The 21188-nt window shown below is 46.6% G+C and overlaps 1 protein-coding gene across 8 annotated transcripts in view; it reads right to left on the bottom strand.

Moving 5' to 3' along the window:
- The window catches only part of MKX (mohawk homeobox), a 43430-nt gene extending 22852 nt beyond the window's left edge, over positions 1-20578 (bottom strand). For 3 of the 8 annotated variants that reach the window (XM_048951786.1, XM_048951792.1, XM_048951791.1), the window contains exons 1-5: positions 19796-19852; positions 19415-19663; positions 17855-18014; positions 12664-12817; positions 11128-11463 (exon numbers count right to left, since the gene is read on the bottom strand). In XM_048951786.1, the coding sequence (XP_048807743.1) occupies positions 11128-11463; positions 12664-12817; positions 17855-18014; positions 19415-19596 (832 nt within the window). In that variant the 5' untranslated portion in view covers positions 19597-19663; positions 19796-19852. Of the gene's footprint in view, positions 1-3753; positions 3793-9627; positions 10229-11127; positions 11464-12663; positions 12818-17854; positions 18015-19414; positions 19664-19795; positions 19853-20064; positions 20134-20382 lie in introns of those variants that run through there. The other 5 variants (XM_048951794.1, XM_048951789.1, XM_048951790.1 and 2 more) reach the window with 5 other exon arrangements.
- Positions 20579-21188: the final 610 nt, after the last annotated feature.

The following is a 21188-nucleotide window of genomic DNA, read 5'->3' as shown; positions in this document are numbered from 1 at the left end:
TCAATATTTAATGCCCCATTAATTGATAATTTGGCTTGAAGGAGGAAGAAAAGTTGGCAAAAAGGTATGGAATTCTTTAGCTCCTTGTTTTACTTTAGAAAAATTCCCAATGGGTTTCACTTAAACAAAGAACTTTAGTTTTCCACTGGAAAGACAAAAAGAAAATCTTGGTCTAGCATGTCCTGCCACATGCTTTAACTACACAGTAAAAGAGTACTTACTTGGATCCCAGGCACATTTCAAAAGTGTAATATTTATTAGCTGCTCTGTTGCCAAGTTCCACTATTATCATTTTATTATAACTAAGGTATATTTTTACTAACTAAATTATATTTAGGGCTTTTGTTTAAGCATTTGAAGGTATCAGAGTGTCACATACAGACGGCATACAATATATCAAAAGAATTTGTTGATTTTCTCCCTCCTCCTCTCCTTGATAAACAGTTATCCTATATATGTGATCCTGGGGCATGTGACTCTCCTAAACCCATAACCCAGCTGTAAAGACACATGCGGGTCAGTGGGCAGTGCAGTCCTAGCTCTGTGCACTGCCTGCTGCACCTCGTTACAGCCCCCTCTGCTCAGTCTCACTCAGACCTGACTTTTTGCCAAGACCTCCTTTCTCATCGGCAGCAGACGTGGGGTGATGGCACACAGATTCCCCATAAACAAGGTGGGGACATGGTGAGAGTGCTGAGATGTGTCCAGAGGCAGTTGGAACAATGGGATGGGAAGAGGACATGGCCATAAGGATGGGCCCACCAAGGGCTTTGGTAGGCTCATTAGAATATGGGTTTCAGTTGATCTGGGCAGGGATACGGTGTCTCCAAGCAGCTGTGATTCCCACAGAGAGATGACAGAGCTCCTCAAACCTCAGCAAGTGCAGCAGTACCATATGGCTAAATAAAGCCTTTATTTTTCCTATTTTGTGCAAGGAATGAAGGAAGAGCAGTACCCAAATATGAGCACTGACATTCTCCAAGGGTCACAGTCTTTGATCTATGAGCAAAGATGACATTGAAAGCAGCTGGAGTTCACCATAAGAAGTTTGGAGAGCTTTGGAAACACACAAATTTTATGTGTCAAACTATGCGGTATGCACTTGAAAATGAGACGAGGCCTTGGTGAAATGGCTCTTTGCTTCATCCAACATCATGCATTTCAAAAAGCTTGATTTTAGAACATCTGAGTGCCTATCCATTGATTACCAAGTCAAACTACAGGCACTGTGAATCAGACATTTGATATAATTATTGGCTCATTTTGAAATAACGGGGCAGCGAGTCAAGGAAATTAATCTGTAAGTACTTTGAATGGAGCACAGACTATCAAGGAATACTGGTGATTTTTCTCTGTGGAGATCTAAAAAAACTGTAGCAAAATATAATTCTTACATGTGTTTGTTGCCAGAAGAAATTATATCATTCACTGTCTAATGAGATAAGGGCTGAAAACAGACACCCAGCATTTTAACTCCTTTAAGATGTTTAAACAAGCATTTCTTTGGTTTAGCAAAAGTCTTGGCCAGCAAAAATGGCCATCACATAAACCATCAGCTTCACTGAGACCACTATTTATAGGTAAACATCATCTTCTCTTCATTAACAGGACTTCAGGCTTTGCAGTGAGCTGGAGCAAGCACAGAAGATACCTAATGACTCATTGGCAATGCAGTTGGGAGACTAATTTTCCCTGTTTTTGCTAGCATTGCCACACTGAACTACAATGCTTCAAGCTGAAACAGAAAATGTGGCGAAACAGCACAGTCACACAGAAGTTACCACTGGAATACAGCATTGAGGGAACGTGTGTATGCATCTATAGATAGGTATTCACATACAGAAGTATGAATATATTTCATAGATGTGTGAACACGTGTATGTGAAAGATTGTCAAACATCACTACAGTTTCTGGAGCTGGCCAGAGCAAGACAGCCTTTATGGCTTCTCCCCATACAGTGCTTCAATACTTTGCAAGCCCGTGATAGCTGCACCTGCTGGCATTGCTGAGGGGACAGGCGGCAAGCTCACACAGCGCACACATAACACCCATGAGAAGGCAGTCCCAGGGCTCAGGGAATCAGCTGGCAGTAGCCACAAGCTACACACCAGCTAAACTACAGAAAATGAAAAAAACCAGGACACAGAGCGTGTCTGTGTAACTCCACCACCCAGCCCTTAGGCTGTGTCGCCTGCCCACCACTGCCATAAATCCAGAGTGTGTACAAGGAGCACAGATCTGGCCACACCAAGGCAGCCCCACACCTGGCTCCTTAAGATGGAGCGGCAGCTTGAGGAGTGGGGCCTTGGGTGGACATCCTGCAGCCAAGGGCACAGAGGGGCCTCTGGTATGCTGAGGCCTCAGCGCTGACTGCTGTGTCTAGCCCACAAAGTACATCCAGTGCAGGAGAACGATCCTGCTGCTGTTTTGCAATGCATTACAAAATAGTTTGGCGAGCAGCAGGAATTTGAGGCAATTCGCTCCTGAAGAGCCAGGTCGTGAGGAGCCTTCGTTTTTCCAGCAAATTGGATTTAAGTTGACAAATAGGAACTGAGAGAAAAAAAAAGCCTGACAAAGTAAAGGGGAGATGGAGAAACCGACAACATTTAACTTGATCTTCAATGGTGTAAATCTGTCAATACCCACAAATGACCACGAGGCTTCAGGCCAGCTTCTACTCTGAGATACCGTAACTAAGACGTTTGGCTGGTACCTCACATTGGAAAGAAAGTTTTTACATTTAGAAATGTAAAACATTGTAACATTTAAAGAATTTTGGCTACAGCCCACTAGCCAGCCTTCCGCCAGCTCCAGCTAGAGGATTATTTTGAATGCTGCCTTGCCTTTCATGCATCTGTTGCCTAAATCAATGTGGAGGCATGAGGGAGGGACTGAAAACTGGCTTTAGAAATAGTGGTATATTTCAGTGTCGTAACTTAAAGTCTTGGCAATCTCTTTTAACTTGAAATGTCAGTGCCATACCGAATGATCTGGTCATCATAACCTCAGCTTCTGGCCATCAGCAAAAGAACAGAGATAAAGGCTCCAACATCAGGTTTCAAGGCCACAGCGAAAAATTAAGGAAAACACATTTTATGGCTCATTGGAATTTCATTTTACCTATTTTTGTGTGCTTCTCTTCAGCTGTTCCAGCCCTAGCTGTTTACCTGATCTCTTTCTGTTCTAATTGTTTTTATTTTTTCAAGATTTTCTACAATGCAGCTTACTTCTCCAACTTACTTCCCTGCTTTAAACTCCAGATCCTCTCTTGCAGCTCACATAAACCTCGCTTAGTACATTACATAAAACGTTTGAGTGCTTTGACTGTTAGGACGCATTTCTTCTTTAGCATATCTAAAATGGCTATCTGATGCCATTGCATTCCATAAAGCATAAAAGACCTGTAATAGCATTTAGGCCCCATTGACAGTTTCCACACTTACCCCTTGTTTCTCACACCCAAATTTCTACACTGAGAATGAAGTGGATTGAGCAAAACAGAATCCAACTCTGCTTCTCTGGTTTTGAATACACAGAAATTATCTGATTTCCACAGATGTGGCACATTCTGGGGAAACAGGTGTTTCTACAAGCATTCCCCCACCTCCATCACGATGGCAAGAATCTTACACAGAGCACCCACAGACTCTCCACATTTTCAGAGCACAACCAATTCTGAATGTCAGAGCATGGACTCATCTGCATCCCACGCAGAGACAAATTCCAGGTTCTCTCAATCCTCCTGTCAAATTATGCCAAAGTTTCTGGTATTCACATTATGGACAAATGACCTAAAAAATTTCAGTTAAACACATAAAGGAGTTTTTAAAGTTGTGGAATTACTTTCAAAAACCACAAACCTTCAAGAGGAAATAGGATTTGCTGGATCAGATAAGATTACTGGTCTATCTGGTCAGGCAACATCCAGCTTGTAGCTTCTTAGAAAATAGTGATGGTGAATAAAACTAATACTAGTTCAGTTTAATACTAGAATTGTTTTAAAGATATTCTGAGAAAATCTGAATCAGAAATCCCACTCAGGACAAAACAACCTGATCTTTTAATTTCTCTTTTTTTTTTTTTCTTTAATTATGATCAACAGAAAAATTCTGGTGCTTGCATTGATGCGGACACAGCTTTTTATGCTACCTGAGAGTGAACAAACTCTGCTGTGGAGCAAGATGCTATACAAGTTCATGCATTTTTCACCCACATCAAAATATTGTCACGGTAAGAAAAATGCATGTGCCTGTGCATGTAAGCACAGAAAAACTCAAAGCATGTTTTTATTTACCATCTATACAACTGAATACAAGCACGCTGCTTTTCACCAGTCTCATCAAGAGCATAAAATATTTCAAACTCCAGGACTCCTAAGAAGCTTACTGATTTATTCAGCAGTCACCATGCTCCAGATTTACAAGCCCAGTCAAGATGACTACGATTGGGATGTACCTGCTCAAATCCCTTCCCCAGATGGGAGAACGAATGCTTCCCATGCCAAGTTTCAGTCTGGATTGAATTTTTACAGCTGGGTCATAAATTTGTGGATTAAAGGGGTTCTAATGGAAACACAGATACAGCCCTAACTACAGCAACATGAACAGCAGTGCCGAAACACTGCGCAGACAGCCCATGCTCCAAGCTGGATGCACCAGGTTACCCAGTGGCGCGCTACTGATCCTAAGCCAAGGAGGGACAGTGGTGCATGCAGGAACCCCGCGTCAGGCATGAAGTTTCTGTTTGGGCATTTTTTCAGAGAGAAGTGAAAAACTTTAATGGGCTCCCCATTCTTTCTCATTTGCTGCCATGGATAGTGCAATGCCGCACTGCAGGCGCGCAGCCTGCCTGCACCCTACCCTTCAGCACACGTTCAGCATATTGCATATGGATTACTCTGTTAACACACATCACCAAAGACAGAGGTTGCTTGTGAAGAAGACAGATTTATGATTTCACATGTAACTCACTGGGCAAAAAGGATGGATTTTGTCCCTGTAATTTCTCTTCTCTTACGTGCAGGTGCCACAGGATGCAGGGTAGGCGCATTTCGCAACTGTGTCGGGTCCATTTCACTGAGCCGTTTTTCCCAAATTGCAGGTTCCCACACACTTCAAACATTTATTGAATTAACTGTTAATTTTCTTAATGATTTCCCTATTATATTCATAATTAATCATACAGTCTACAGCTTAAGCTGGAAAACACTCTGATTAATGCTCCTGTACTTTTTCACACACATTATTTCCTGAAACATTTGCATTTGGGCTGACCCCAGGTTTTAAGACATTTGAAGCATTTTGAACAATGGGAAAATGGGGATATTTCCTTCTCCTTGAATACACACCTTCATTAAATTAATGAGTCCTGATGCTTGGCCGGGAGCATTTGCTAAAAAGGAGCATTAAAATATATGGTTGTTGGCGATTTGTGATAGCACAGCACATTTTCCTTGCTGAGAGACATCCTAGGCAAGCACAGGGGTCTCCTGCTTTTTGGCTGCTGCTGTGAATATCTGCACTGCGGAGATAATGGTCTCAGAGCCACACTAGCAGGCTGCTGGGAGGACAAGGGCAGCAGAAACTGTGGCCATGGTATTTGGTCTCACTGAGTTTTTGGTGAGATGCTGTCACTTTTTCAAGGCATTCACATGAAAGCATCTCAGTCTCTGCGATGCTAATGCTGTTGGGAGCCATAGGGGCTGTGCTGCTGCCCCAACATAAGCTGCACCGCGGACAAATGCAGCACACAGAAAATACTCTGTAACTACAGCAGCAACCAAACTAATGGCAGAGGTGTGTGTGCACCTCTCCTGGGTCTACACAGCAATCACACCCAACTCTGCCCATGAACATGGTGCTGGCAGAAGCCCAGCACACGACCCATTCTCCAGAACTGCTAATACTTTGGGTTTTATAAAAACAAAAAGCACAGCAGAACACGGTCCTCTTCCACACTGCCACCTGAGACCTTCTGGTTGAAACGGGTACATTTCCACCAAAAACAACTAAAGTCAGTTTTGATGAAGCACCATTTTCCACTGTTGTGTGGAAATAATCCTGACACATTCCACGTGCAAGTGCCGAGAAATCAAGAAACTAAAGAGGAGTAGAAAGAAAACTAGAAAAAAAAAAGTGTATTTGATTTTCTCTGTTCAAACTGAAAAAAACGTAAGACTTAACATGAGGGGAGCAGGAAGGATCTTTAAAATCCTCAAGTTTGGGCTACCATTATATATATCGAATCTGGTGCTGTCCCTGTAGCATAGCAGTTTCCTTTTAGTCTTTCTTTAGGAAAAGCCATTAAGGAAGCAAATTAAAGACAATCTGTTCCTCCATTCTCAATTCCACACTATTTCAGCGTTGATGAATCTGGTTGTGTAATAATAAAATTCCTGCTGAAATATGACCTTAACTGTGCAACCTCCACACTGCAGTTACAGTGCTTTGCACACTTAATACTCTGCTCTACATTCCCCTTTTCAGTTTCATTTCTGGATAACATTAGGATCTGCAACAAGGACCTCCTTTAGCTCTCCCTGGTTTACATTGATTTTAAAGCATCCCCGAGGTCCCCAGCACCATTCAGAAGGAACTTGCAAAAGTCACTAAAGCTCACAGCTTTTGCTGGTCCCTTGAGTTGTCTCTGAAAACAGGTTCCATTGTGTTCACATTATGCTTTTACATTTTATGGCTCGTTTTTAAATTACATGTTAATTTCTACAAATGTTAAATTGTGAGGAGAAGTTGGCAAGGACCACACATAACCACAAGGCCACAATACAGTCTGCGTGTCTGCAGAGCATTTCTGTGAGCACCCTTACACCTAAGTGCTGTGCAGGAATGTGAGCCCAATCCTTCATTGCGCCCAGTGCTCTGTTCATCGCAAGAAGCGCCCTAGGATCCTGCTTTATAAATCACAGACTTTGCAGGATTCCAAATTAAAGAAAAAACAAGGAAGGCAAGAGGAGAGAAAAAGGCAGCAGTAATGAAAACATCACAAGCTAAACACACTCCTGAGTATAAACGCCTAAAAATAGAGATCAAACATCTTCAAAAATCAACCACTCATTCAGGAGTTTTTTTCAAAGCCACCCTCCTTCACAGGCCTGCAAGTCTTTGGTTTCCTCACTATTTTTATTTGTTCTGGCTTTTCTGCTGCGCTAAGTAACACATAAAGTAGAGTCAATGAAAACCTGCTGACATAAAAAAGTCTGAAAACTCCCTGTCCTGCCATTTCATCCCTCTCTTTGTCTCATTTTAATTTTTGCTTTCCTCTATCCAACACAACTCACCAGACAGCGATATCCCAGAAAAGTTGGGATTTTTCATTTCCTTGAACTCCAGCAATGCAGAACACTTTGTTTCCGCAGGTAACAAACGACACCGGCCTCGCAGAGCACTGCCCATAATTACAAAAATAAGTCAACGTGCTGGCAATCCATAAACCAAAGTATGATGTGGGTGCTTCAATCCAGGCGCACTACAAGGATTATTAAATCTTTTTGCAGTATATTTCTGGAGTACTTGTTGCAGTCTGACCATTGTTTCTATGTGCATTTGTGCATCAACTAGAGATAGGCACGTCTGGTTTTAGTTATTGGTGTCATACAGGGAACCTGCAGAGATGAGATAGCCTGCCAAGGAATTAATGAAAACTTCTCTAACATGGATTTCTAACTAAACAAAAGTACTGAGTGCCTTTCAGTGGTCAGCTTAAGGCATATTCGAGCAATGATACATACTTACACATTATACCTGTGCAAGGACTAATATGAACAGAAATTTTCTGCCTTAAGTGAACACATTCACGTATGTCACTTTATATACATATAAGCGTATCAGCTTACGACAGAAACGCTTACATATGTGACATGTCTGAGTACGTTCACAGGTCTGATTATGCTCCCAGTCTTTTCTCAGTGCTCTGCTCTCTCTCAGTTGGTGCAACAAATCTCCTCACATCGTGCACTGTGTCCCCTTGCATCCAGTACCACTTCCATTTGCGTCGCACACCATATCCTCCTCATTCTGCTCTGCATCCCCCCCACCTCGCATTGCATCCCCTGCATTTTACACCACATTCCCTTCGTCCTGCACTGTATCCCCCACACCCTGCTCTGCATCCTGCTGCATTCCATATCCTGTCTCAGAGAGGACAGGGCTGTAGAATCTGCGACACAGATACCGCAGGGACTGAGCCTTGGTGTTTACTGCTCCTATTCCAGCACTAAAAATGCTCCCTGCGATCTCACAGTGCAGAGGTACAAACCAAGGCTGATCTCCCGACACAGCATTACGCAGCCTGTCCTTGATCTTTGCATGGGATTTCACAGTTGCATGAATGCAGAGCAGCATATGGGCCAGTGTTTATAAGCATGTTAATGACTGAAATGGGAAATGGCACTACCCATTTTCCTTATAAACTTTAAACTGCAATTTCTTGTTTCTGTCACCGGACACTGCTCATACCCAGCTAACGCAGCACAGGCTGCCGAGCCGCCTGCAGCCACGCTAACTGCAGGCCCAGTGGGCACCAAAGTGGCTGAGAGCAGAGAGCAGCCTACAGCACGGATCAGCCCCCGGCAGTAAACTCCCTGCTCATGAAGTGCTACAAAAAACCTGCTTTTCCAAGAAAGCACAATAAAGATTTCCCTTCAAAACAAACGACTTTCTGCTCGTGGAAGCACCGCAAGCTTGCCAAAGTTTTCTCCAAAATTAGACGTCGCTCAATTTTCAACGCACGCTTTTTGACATCTCACTGAAAACGTCTTTATAAACTAAAACATCTATCAAGAACTTCAAAAATCTGCTTCAGCTTCTTTCTGTTAAAAGTCCACTGCTTCATGTAACAGCACTGCAGAGGGGAGCTCCTTCTAAGTGCTGACACCACACTTAAAAACTCCCTTGCTGCTCAGAGGGGCACAGTTGGACACACTCTGCTGTCTCACCCAACCAGATGGGATTGGTTACAGTTATTTTGCACAAATTGCTGCACAACTGCATGAGCTGCCATCGCAGGTGCTCAGACTACACAGAAAAGATTTAAAAAAATAAAATGTCCTTATTTATCCCTTCCTATCTAACAGTCAGTTGGGTAATTCGCTCTATTTCTGAACAGGTTTCATGATAACATGGAAATATCTACATTTAGTAATGAGGTAGTCAATTCCTGCATGTTACAGCATCACCAGTGGGGCTATAGCCTTATAACTGACAAAAGCCTGCTTTTGTATGTTATTTCCTGAGCGCACACATGCATGTGGGCAGGACATACCAAGTAATTGATCTTTTTAATTCTGTTGTCAGGCTACTGCTTGTCTGCTTTGGGAGCACAAAAAGAATAACATTATATCCTGAAAGCTGCTGCTCTTTTCTCACCAGAGGCCATGACGCTTAACAGAGATGTTTAAAAAGTGACTTAAATACCATCTCATGAGCAGTCTCAGGAAAGCCAGTTCTAAGCTTTATGGACAAATGCTGTTTTTTGGTCAGCCAAGCCCAGCCTGCAAACTCACTGCCGTCAGAGCGTGCCCATCTCAGCCTTCTCTTTGAAGACCATATTTTTCAGTGCAGTTAGAAACTTGGCAAGAAGAACTTAACCAGTAGCAAATTTATTACAATTTTTAAAAAGTCACTGTGTCCTTTTTTAAGTTATGGTATAAAAGTACAGAAAAACAGAAGTTTACATATCTGAGCTGCTGCATCTGTTCTTGAGTAACTTTTCACTTAAAAATAAAACTTGGCAGACAATGTGCCCATAATGCAGACCAAATGCATTTGGTATGTTGAAAAAGAAATATCTTAAATGAGCAGAGAGAATTAATTTTGAAACGTATTCATCATGCATGCACTGTTCTTGCTCCCCATAAGATCCTTTTCCTCTATGGGTCCTCCATTCCCCCTTGGTCATTCCCAGACTACCCACGTGCACCAACATCCTCCCACCCCCACCACAGCATTAGACCTTCTGGAAACCTGCTATTCCCCCATAGGGACACAAACCATGTTAAATATACTTGGGAAGAAGGAGCACACCAAGGCTGCAAACCTGAGGGGCTGTGGAGGTGATGGGCAGTGAGCCAGCCCAAAGGGGAGCCATGAGAAGCCAAGTACTGCATCTACATCTGTGCTAGTTAAATGCAAAGCCCTCCAGCATCTTGCATCAGTGTCCGTCCATCCATCCTCCAAGCAATGATTCTTGAGAAACGGCCAACCTCACAGGCTGCTGCAATGGGTGTAAACCCTGAGATGCTGGTGGAGGCCTCCAAAGCTTTAGAGGAGCTCTCCAGCACTTGCTGCCCTTCAAGGACCTAAGCAGTTCCAACACTGCCCTAATTTATGGTAATCTGCCGGCATGGACCAGGCAGTGCCACATTCTTTCCTCTGGCCAGCAACACAATGGACGGTATAAATCATCCTTTTATGCTGTTACTGATTAGATCTAAGTTATAAATTACATGTAACCTCTCCAGAACATTAAATCAAGATATTTATTGGCCAAGTTTATGGCACCTTAGTCCAGTGCACTGTGTCTGGAGAGTGATGCAGAGATTGGTCTGAATTCATGCAATCATAAGAGATCCAAAGGGCCACATGATTGAGAAGGCACCCTGAGGACAGTGAATAGAATGAACAGCAGGGGAAAAAAAGTCATGTGCACTCCCCCAATGAGCATATGGCCACAAACACCCACCAGGAAAACACAAAGCTCTCTACCCTGTGTCTGGGGCTACACAGCACATCCCTCTACTTCTCCAGCCCTCCCTTACTAACAAAATGCTCAGGAGTTGTCTTCCTCATTAGGCTTGCCTTAGTGCCAGCAAACAGACCTGTGAGCATCCTTCAAGTCTGCCCTGCTCTATTTAAAAGGAAGAAGCAGCTTCATTGAGCAGTCAGTAACAGCATGGAGCTTCAGTACAGCAAAGTAGACAGCTCCAAGGAATGGGAGAGGTTGGACAAGAGTTATCCATTCTCAAAGGTATGGACAGGAGTTACCACTCCTGTAACAGAGGATGGACAGGAGTCATCGGCTCTCATAAAAGGCCCAACTAGGCAAAACCCATTCCAGGTGAGAATAAGCACCAAAGCCTACTGTATCAAAAATGATGTAGGAAGATCCCTTACCTGTCCGGTAGACAAAATTGCCTTCTGTCTCTGACGATGATGGAGACACCAATTCCTCCTCAAATTCATTGGAACTAAATGAACCAGAGTGATTCCTTTGCCTTGTTTTTTCCATCATAGCTGCGTTAGTAGCCATGACATGTCTCAATGAGTCATTCAGGTAACGATTCAATAAGCTGTTTTTGTATTTGGGAGGTGACACATAATCCTCATTGGCACTTGTTTCTGGTCTCACTCCTGTTTTTATGACTGAGCTTTCAGTTTTAATCACAGTGTGATGAACTGGTTTGTTGTATCCCCCTTCATTCATATGGTTTCTTGGAGGATTTTCTCCATCTGAAAACAAAGGAAGAAAGATACAGTAACATACCAAATGTCTAATATTTAACAAAAGGCATTCTCTTCATGTTTAAATTGCTATGAATACAACTAAAGCTAGTAATTTTTTTGTAATTTTTTACTTCAGTGTTAGAAAGTGATTTTCATTTTCTTCTGTTCGCACATTGCTCACTGTAGTTTCCAGAGTTCTCAGACATTCCAACTATTATTATCAACTGTAGAAACAGTCTCTAGGTCTAATTTGTTCATAATGAAGGTGAGGCAGGTAGAAAAAAAAAAAAAGAAAAATGAGAAGTACCTTAAACCAGTGGTAAGTTTCTCAAAATATGGATGAATAAGCTTAATTCTTATGATCATAGCTTCTCCTGAATATTATGGCATATTTAAGCATATTTGATTAAACTGTACTTTTTTGGCTGTCCTGCAACCAATCTTTCAAATGAAAGTGCTGTCCAAAGAAATGTGAGTACAAACTGAAATCGGAACAAACAGAACTGAAGCTGAGCACAATTTGAAATGTTTTCTTCTAAAAATCCACATACACATCTCTGGCATCATTTTGTAGCTTTTTTCCCTCACAACAGGCAGAAAAAAAGCCCCCATACATGACTAGTAACAATGTTCTATTAAAAATGTGGGTTACTGTTTAAAAAACTCCTACATTTGTTAATTTGGGCAGGAGAAATTTCCTGTGAATCTTTAAGGCAAATGTTTGTGTGTGAAATACAGAAACAAAACACAATAGTATGAAACTACACACAGTATTATCTACAGCGGTGTATACACTAGGGTAAAAAAAGCCCCCTGGAAGTTAATAAGATTCTCTTGATTATGTGACATCCATGCATCCCTTCCCTTTAGAATAGTAACGGTCCAGAGACTTCTCATTTCCCTAAACTGACAAATGAAAGCTTTTTTTAAATCAGAATTGCCTTGCAGAATTGAATGCACTATCAATTCTTTTTGTAGTTGGAAAGCTACACAAAGCAGACAAATAACATGCAAACCTACACAACCCATCTTGCAAATGTTTTGCAACTACTCTTAATAGTATTTGGAAGCCAGAAAAAAAGTCTGATTCACAAGCAGAGGTGGCTCTGCTGAGTGTTATAAGAAACCAGAGCTAACCTGTGGTATTTGAGACTTTCTAAATGCATTTTGATCAGTGTAAAATTGATAAAAAAAGCACCAACAAACCTTCAGAGCACGAGTCATCACTGCTCACGCTCAGCCTTTCGGCATTCCCTTGGACGTATTTGTTGTACAGTTTTATTCGCAAAGCCCAGCTGAGGTCTGGTTGCCTGACCGTGTTCTTAAGGCGACGTCTTGCATTGGCAAACCAGTTTGAGACCTGCTTAAAAATTAATGTATTAGCTTCCCTGGAAAACAATGGGAATAAATAAATCTGGCCCACACAGTGTACACAAGCTTTATGTATGTCCCACGGAAAGAGCAGATGAGGAAAACACCCCGGGGGCACTGGGAGTCTGAAACTGCTGCTGAGAAGCTCAGGTTCTGCCTTTCCACCTTTCAGCAGTGTCAGCAAACCCTCAATAGGTTATTAACAAACATTTAATGAAGGTGCCCACAAATATTCATCTTCCTTTCTTTCTAAGGATAACACCCCAAACTTCCCATACAAATCTTTGATATATTACTAACATCCTAAATTAAAATTAATAATTGATGTTAGGTAGTTTGCATTTGACATTTACATGGGCTACAATAAAACTGCTGAAGAGCTGTTCTGCATTTGGTTATCGGAAAGCCTAAATTCTTTCAGGACACAAAGAGAGCGGTGAGGATATCGGGGCGGTACGGCACTGACCACAGCACACACTGAGTTACACAGAAATCAGACATTTGCTCTACAGAGCAGCAGCTTCTGCAACTGTGAAGACCAGCAGAGATACAAACCTTGCACAGTCATTGCTAAAGGTGGGAAGTTATGCATTTTCTTAGCTCCCAGATGCAGAGCATTTTCTAGAGTGTGACACAGAAAAGGACACATGGTGCTGTCCCTCAGGCCTACACAGTCAACACAGAACAAAGCACATCATTTGCAGCGACAGGTTAGGAGACCAAAGCTGTAGCTGGCAGCAAAGAGTAAGTAATATTGACTCTTCTCCAAGGCTGCTTGTTTATATTCATCACATTGACACAGCAATCATTATAGTAAACCAGAAAGGGTGGCCTGGCACCCATCCACCTTCTGATGCCATGAACAAACTCGCTGCAGACCTCTCAGCTGCAGCACGAGCCACTGCCTGCAGTGCGGTGTAGGGGAGCTCAGAAACCAGACACGGGACAACAAGAACAGACCAGCCTGGAGTCCAGCATCACCTCACTGAGCCAGCAGCTCCCCACCATCTCGCGAGAGAGATTTTGTTTTGCTGCGTACCATCATACTTTGAAATATTTTATCGATATTTCATCATAGGAAAGGAAGAGACGATAGTATTAGAGTGACTCAAACATAAAAGCAATTAAATTTAGCGAGAGTGATTTTTGCCTGGTACTCTTGGTTTATTTTGGGCTTGTTTTTCCTGTGCCAACTCGTTGCATCCTGCATATCAGTGTGACAAGATGAGTCATATTTCAAGTTTTCTGCTATGAGAGGAGGAAGTCATAGTTACGTGATCACTGTGGAATAACCTTCAGTCAGCATTTACAGGAGAGGCTTTCTGGTAAAACACAAAGCAGCGAGCACTCACTCCAGAAACTCATTCCAAATTAAACAAGGCATGCTGAGGATGAAAGAAAGTTGGGTAAATCCACTCAAGAGCCAGCCATCTTCCATGAAGGTCCTACATTATATTACTGTGATCTCCAAACATCTCAAAACCAAACCAAAACAATAAAACCTGCAGTGATTTATATACAAGGCATAGTAAAAAAAGGTTTATCTCTGAAATCCCCAGGAACTAAGCATCCTGAAAAACTGCACAACTGAACCCATTTCTCTTGTCAGCAACAATCATACAGCTATTCCATACAAATGAAAAGACCAGAAAAAGCCAACAGGGAGAATGATAATAGAAAGTGCTTCCTTGCATTCATGCTTTACATCAGCTCAGCTGTTTCCAGAGAGCATCAAGTACTTATATCGGCATCAAGAAATATTGACCCTCTGGCTTTGCTTCTGAAGAGCCTCCTCAGACCAGTTGTGATTTGTTCTGCTTCAGTGCTTAAGAGTGGCTGAGGTTTCAGAATGGGAACAAATCGAGCAATGCTCCTCCCCCAGTAATCCTGATATGCCTGTGTGGATCCCAACACTATTAAATCCACAGCAGCGCATGACCCGTGTATTAATCCTAGTATTGCAGAAAGCTGCTCTTCTACAATACAGCTATTCATGTTTCTTTCTGGAAGGAATAGATGGCCATTTTTCTTTTTTATTTCACAAGAACGTCTAAAACAAAATTTAAAATAAAATAAATCAAGCACTGCGGTAATAATGCAAATGAAAATGTAGCACGTTAATAGCACATTAATAGGAGAAATTATTGGATTCTGAATCAGAATCTAATTGGAGTAAAACATAAAATGCTTTCTCAATTTATATTGCTTTTCTGGTTTCCTGCTTTGGCAGTTTGGGAAGCAGAAAACTTTCGGCTGTTGGACTGCAAGCTGCAATAACATTTGCCTTGAGGACTCCTGAAGACCTCGTTGGACTGCTCAGGAAGAAGTCAGCCCAGAATATGCACAGGGTTTTGCTACTACTTATTGAGAAACAAGATGATTTATGATTGCTGCAAAATCCTACCTCCCTGAATGAGTCTGACTTCCCCTCTGAAGGTGGGAGAGCCCCTCTGTCACGCTGCACCAGGGAGCACGGGGCTAAGCCAAAGTACTGGCGAAGGAGGAGAAATTGATTTAAAATCAGCCAACTGGGTGACAGCAGAACTAATGAAAATAAAATAGTGGAAAATATGGCATTCTGATTCTGTCCTAATGATACAGTGAAAAACAGAGCTGTGTGTTTACCTATTTATCTCACAAAAGAATTACCTATATCCATGCCATAGTCTGCAAATGTTCTTTTGGGCAGATAGCACAGACTGGAATATGGTATGTACTGGAGTAAGCTTTGTCAGATGAAAGGAAAGAAGGGCTGCAGCCTCACCACTGATGCCACATGGACCAACACCACACCCCAGGCAGCTACTGAAGAACTTTCCTAAGATTGGCATACAGGTGAAAAACAGGACAGGTCCCCAACCATTCACTGCCTCAGTGACGTTTTGGTGGAAGCTTGGAGGGATTTTCAACAGCGCCCTTTGGAGAAGAAAGCTGCAACTTGAAATCTGAGAAATGGGGGAAGAGTAAGGCGCGAATTCAGCATGAAGATGCATAACCCAGAGGGAAGACACCACACTGATTCCTGGTTCTCCGGTAATGTTCAGTGTTATTAGTCTAGAAAAGCAATCCCCAGAGACACTGCCTAGGGGGGAGGGGGGGGACAAAGCGTTCCAACAGATACTGAAGCCTAAACCCAGACTGCTCTTGGCTATAGCAGCCCCACCTGGATGAGCTCGGGCCCCAGGGACGTTGTTACAGATGCACCCAGTGTGGCTGAAATCACCAAGAATAGGAACACTGATCTGGACTGCAGCCTGGCTCTCTCTGGGCACATGAAAGCAAGCAGGGGTGGGTGCTGTCTTGTTCCACCAGGCTCAGGGATTGCTGCTGCTGCCAGACCTACTTATTTACCTCTCGTGCAGATGCTACACTATTCCTGAATTAAAAAAGCAGTGCACCCAAGTGATGGAAGAAACATCTGGGGCTTCTTTTTGATGGCGTGCTTCTGTAAATGAAGATGGATGTGCTGCTTCGCACAACTCTTTCAAATATTCCATTTTGTAGAAATAAACTGCTCAACTTCAGCTTCGGTGTAAATCCAGCAGAGCCATGGGGGTCTAGCAGGGATAAATGCAGCACTCTGTAACTCTTTTTCATTTCATCCTACACCTGCCATAAATCATAGTGCTCCGTGGAGCAGTGGCCATGGTTCCCTTGGTGCTGTTACAGAGACAAACACAGCACATCCCAACCGGGACCTACTGAGTACTGCAAAAACCACCACCAGACACTTTCCCATTGTATATTCATTCTGTGGCTTTTATAAAGAAAGAAGAGAAGTCCTCAATATGTCACAAATGTGAAGTTCTCCAGACACGTATTCTGGATGTACGTTTTAAATTTCATGTAAAAATATGGGAATATTCTGAAAGCTGGAGTTCAATAAACTGCTCCTATTGAATTGCAGCACTGCATGGACAGTGTTTATCCAATCATATTTTTAAAAGTCTGAGCAAACCTTACATGCATGTTTTTACAAAGCAAAGTTATTTTAACTGTATCTTCCAGCTACAACTGGCATTTTCTGAGACATTAATATTATTTTTGTCGAAGTAATGGTGTTTTGGTAGTGCAGCAGTTCCACAATGAGGTACTGAAGTGTAAAAGTGTCCCCTTTCGCCAATGTTATGAGAACGGGAGCTCGAAGCCCTGCCTTTTCTGCAGGAGCTCAGAACCATAACTCCAGATTGCCACCTGCTCTCCCACTCTGATATCATCAAGTGCCCCACAGCTGACACATCAAAGATTGGGTAGAGCACTGAGGACTCATCCTGCCAACACGCGTTTCCCGTTATTCACCCAGCAGCAGTACGGGAATGAGACCATTCACAATACATCAATCCTTGCAGCGTCCAGAGCCAGGACAGCATCGCTCAGCGACCGGCAGCGTCACACCACACGTTTGCACAGAGCACCAGATGGCAAAAGGGAACGAAGCCATCAGATTTACCAACATCTGCAACCAACTGCACCCCTCCTGCTGTGGCAGCAGGGCTGTACCTGCGAGCACAGCTACCTCTGGCTGCACTGTGTGGCACCGAAGTGCTCCATCAGTCGCTGAGCACTGCGTGCCCACATGGCAGAGTGGGTTTGGGCTTGACAGGTGGTGGCTGCTATCGGAGCAGTGTGATGCTTTCTGTTCCAGACTGTTTTCAAGAGGGAAACGAGTTGCTCCCTACAGCTTCCTGAACAAGCCCTGCCGTGTGCTGACATCTCCCGTTACCGATTCTGGGGTGAACCTGAAGTTTTTTAAAGCCCATGCAAAACTCTTTCCGTTGTACTCATGGATAAGATAAAGGATGCAGCGCCTTCTCCCAGCAAGGGAGGAGGGGAAACGGGTTTTGCTGCCCTCAGCCCTCACAGACCACGTGTGGGAACTGCCACCAGCGGGCACGGGGCGATGCTGAAGGGCGGCAGAGGGAAGGACGCGCCCAGCTATCCCCGGCCGCGCCGATGACCCCGACCGCACCTGCGGCCCCAGCATTGGCTGCCCCCGTCCCTCCCGTCCGGGCGGAGGGTCCCTTACCTGCACCAGGGTCATCTGGGAGCCAAGGGCCAGCAGGATCTTCTCGGTCTTGGTGGGGTACGGGTTGTCGCGGTGTTTGTAGAGCCACTGCTTGAGCGGCCGTGCCATGTCCTGCAGCGCCTGCCGCTTGTGCCGCACCTTGCCGCCGCTCTGCCGAGCCCTGCAGCCGAGAAAGGGGCTCAGGGGTGCAGAGGGCAACGGGGGGAACTCTGTCCCGAGATGCGCCGACGGGGAGCGGGGGGGAAGCGTGGGGATTTCGGCCCTGGGGCGGTGCGGGACTGCGGTGGTGCTCCGGAACGGGGCAGAGCGGGGCCCGAGCTCGGCTCTTTCGGCTCCGGCCGCCTCCGCGGCGTGAAGCCGCCCCGAATCCCTACCCAGGGGGAGACACGCGCGGCACCGAGCGCGGCGGTGAACGGCGGTCATGCGGGAGCGTTTCCGAAAGGGAAAAATGGTGGGGAAAAAGAGAAAAAAAAAAAAAAAAAGAAAAAGAAAAAAAAAGGTTAAACGATTAAAAGGGGGAAATGAAACTCAGCCACCGATAGGAAAAAAAAAAAAAAAGAAAGAAAGAAAAAAATAATAAAAGATTTTTTAAAAAAGAGTAAAGAGAAAAAAAAAAAAAAGGGAGGGGGGAGTTGCGGGAGGGGGAAGGTGTTTGGTGTTCGTTCTTTTTAAATAAAGCATCGGAAAGCAAATGCACAGAGCGCGCCCGGGGGCAGCAGAAGGGCGCGGGGGCAGCAGGGGGCGCCGCGGGGCCGGGCCGGGCAGTGCCGGACGAGACTCCCCGCAGCCCGGAGCCTCCGCGCTCGGCCGGGAGCAGCGCTTGCCTGGGACGAGCTCCGCGCTGCCGTCCCGCAGCGCCGCTACCGCGGGGAGCTGATGCAATCGTTAAGGTGGAAATGAGGAGCGAAAAGAGCTCCTCGGAACGGTTCGCGCTCGGTATCTTCTCGCCGCGTTCCTTTAGTTTCTAAAGCTGACCCGAAACGCTCGGTCGGCGGCCGCCGGTTCAACCCTCTGCTCTCCGGCCGAGCTCCCGGGTCCTCCCATCTCCTCTTATTCCACCTGTCCCACAGCGAGCCAAGCAGCCGCGAGCGGCTCACGTGCCTTCGGAGCAAATCCCCGCTCTACCGCGGGCCGTTATTCCGCTTTAAATCCCCGCTCCGGGAGCGCACCGACACCGGCATCTCCTTCCTCCCCCTGCGGCTCCGAACGCCGCGAGTACGGCGGCAGCGGGGGTGTCCCGCACCGCCACGCGTCCAACTAAAGGCAGCACTCAGCTGCAGCCGTGCGCCTCGCGGCTCCGTTTTGGGGTTTCGTTACGCGCGGCTCCCAAGCGAAGGGGACCGCGGATCGCCCCGCTCTGGTTGTGCCCGCGCCGGGGGAGGCTGTCACGCCGCCGGACGGACGCGTTCCGACAGCTCGAGCGTTTCTGCATCACCCATCGGCGGAATTTGCCACCGGGGGAGACCCGGGAACGTTGTGGCGGGGGCGAAGGGAGCCCGTCCGACCCCCCCCCCCTCACCAGCGACCCCAACCCGTGCCGGGGCCGAGCGCGGGGCATACCCCGTCCTCCGGTTGCGCAGGCTGAGGCTCTCCTTGATGGACGGGCTGTCGGGGAGCAGCACCTCGGCGTGGTGCGGGCCCTCCACCACCCCCACGTAGGGCCGGCCGCCCCGCTCTCGTTCCTTGGCGTCCTCCTCGAAAAGCACCTGGCCGCTCAGCTTGCTGAAGACGATGGTGTTCATGGTGGGGGGGCTGGGGGCCGCCGTCGGGCTGGCCGCCGGCTTCGAGGTGCGGGGGCTCCGCTCTGCGCTGCGGGGAGGCGGCAGCGGTCACCCGGCGGCCGCGCGCACCGCCCCGGGCAGCCCCGGGCGCCGTCTGCCCACCCCCGGGAGCCGCCCGCCCTCCGCCCGCTCCCACGGCCGCGGCCCGCTCCGCCCGCACCTCGCCGCAGCCTGCGCCGCGCTCCTCGCTCCGTGTCGCAATAGTTCGGAGCGCGGCTTTCTGTGTCTTTTCTCTCTTTCTCCCCCTCCTTTTTTTTTTTTTTTTTTTTTTTTTTTTCCTTTCCCTTCCCCTCCCCTCCTCCGGAACAATTTTCCCCTTCCCCCTCCCCAAACGTATCGGGGGGGAGGAAAACAAATTGTTTTTAACGACCACCAAATGCGCAGCGCCAGCGCCCGAGTGAGGCACAGCCTCCGCGCAGCAGCCCGCACCCCGGGACCGCCGCTCCCCTCTCGGGGCGGAGGGCACCGCTGGTCGGGGGACCCCACGAAGGGCAACGGCCCCGCCCGGGCGGCGCTGCGGAGGCGGTGCGCGGGGCGGCGGTGGGAGCGGTCCTCGCGGTGCGCGGCGGAGGGCTTCCGGCCGAGGACACCCGATGGGGCAGCGCTGCCCACGGGGCGCAGCTGGCGCCGGTGCGGGCGGAGCAGTCACGCGCAGCTCATTAACGCCTCCTTTAACGGAGCCGAACCTGCAAACATCTCCCTCCGCTCCTCTCGTCCCCTCCCTCGCCCCCCCCCGTCCCGTCTCACAGCGTCTATAAGGTCTATGAGGGCGAACTCCGAACCGGAGGCAGCTCGCGCCCTGCAGCATGCGCGGTGCTGCCCGCACGCCTCCGCAACCCCGAGCCCGGTCCCTCCGGGTTTCACATCTCGGTTCCAGCTCGCAGCAACGCAGAATATGGCCACGGTCAGTGTTTACACGGATGTCATTCAGACGCTGTTTGATCAGCGCCGCCCGCTCCGCGCTGCCCCCTCCCGCAGTGCGGTCCTCCCCTGCCCGTCAGCCCCCCGGGGAATTCTGTCCCGACCGCTCCCGATCCCACCTGCTGGGGCAGGGAGTGCTTCTGCTGCGGCGTTCAGATGGGAGCGTGACGTCACGGCCACACTCTTTGACATCACACAGCCACGCAAGCCGTGAAGGGGGTCTGTGGGCACTCTGGTGGTGGGGTCACCCACCCCGTGGTGCTTGCAGCATGGAGATGCGAGAGGCAATGTACTGAGCACACCCCGTTGTCGCTCAGGGGAACAAATCACTGCCCCTCTCTGCCGCCACTGTGGGGAAAAAAAACGAACATGTCACTGATGGTCCCCATCTAAGAAAAATCCAAATAGATAGAAATGAGAACACAGGTACAGCCAATGTGCAGTGCTGTCATGACTCTGGGGCAAAGCATTGCACAGTGGCTCCATTACTGCCATGCCTGAGTGAGCTGCCTGTAACTGGGAAGTGCCGTCGTGGTTGTATTACATAGAGAGGGCTGAGAAAATGAGAAGCTTTGTGAGAGCCAAGCATTGCCATGTGGGGAGGTGATCCTTCCACCTGCAGCTGTGCTGCT

Source organism: Lagopus muta, chromosome 7, assembly GCF_023343835.1.
Source record: "Lagopus muta isolate bLagMut1 chromosome 7, bLagMut1 primary, whole genome shotgun sequence".
NCBI classification, from domain to species: domain Eukaryota; kingdom Metazoa; phylum Chordata; class Aves; order Galliformes; family Phasianidae; genus Lagopus; species Lagopus muta.
The sequence above is the reverse complement of the archived record's forward strand: the minus strand, read 5'-3'. Positions and strand labels throughout refer to the sequence as shown.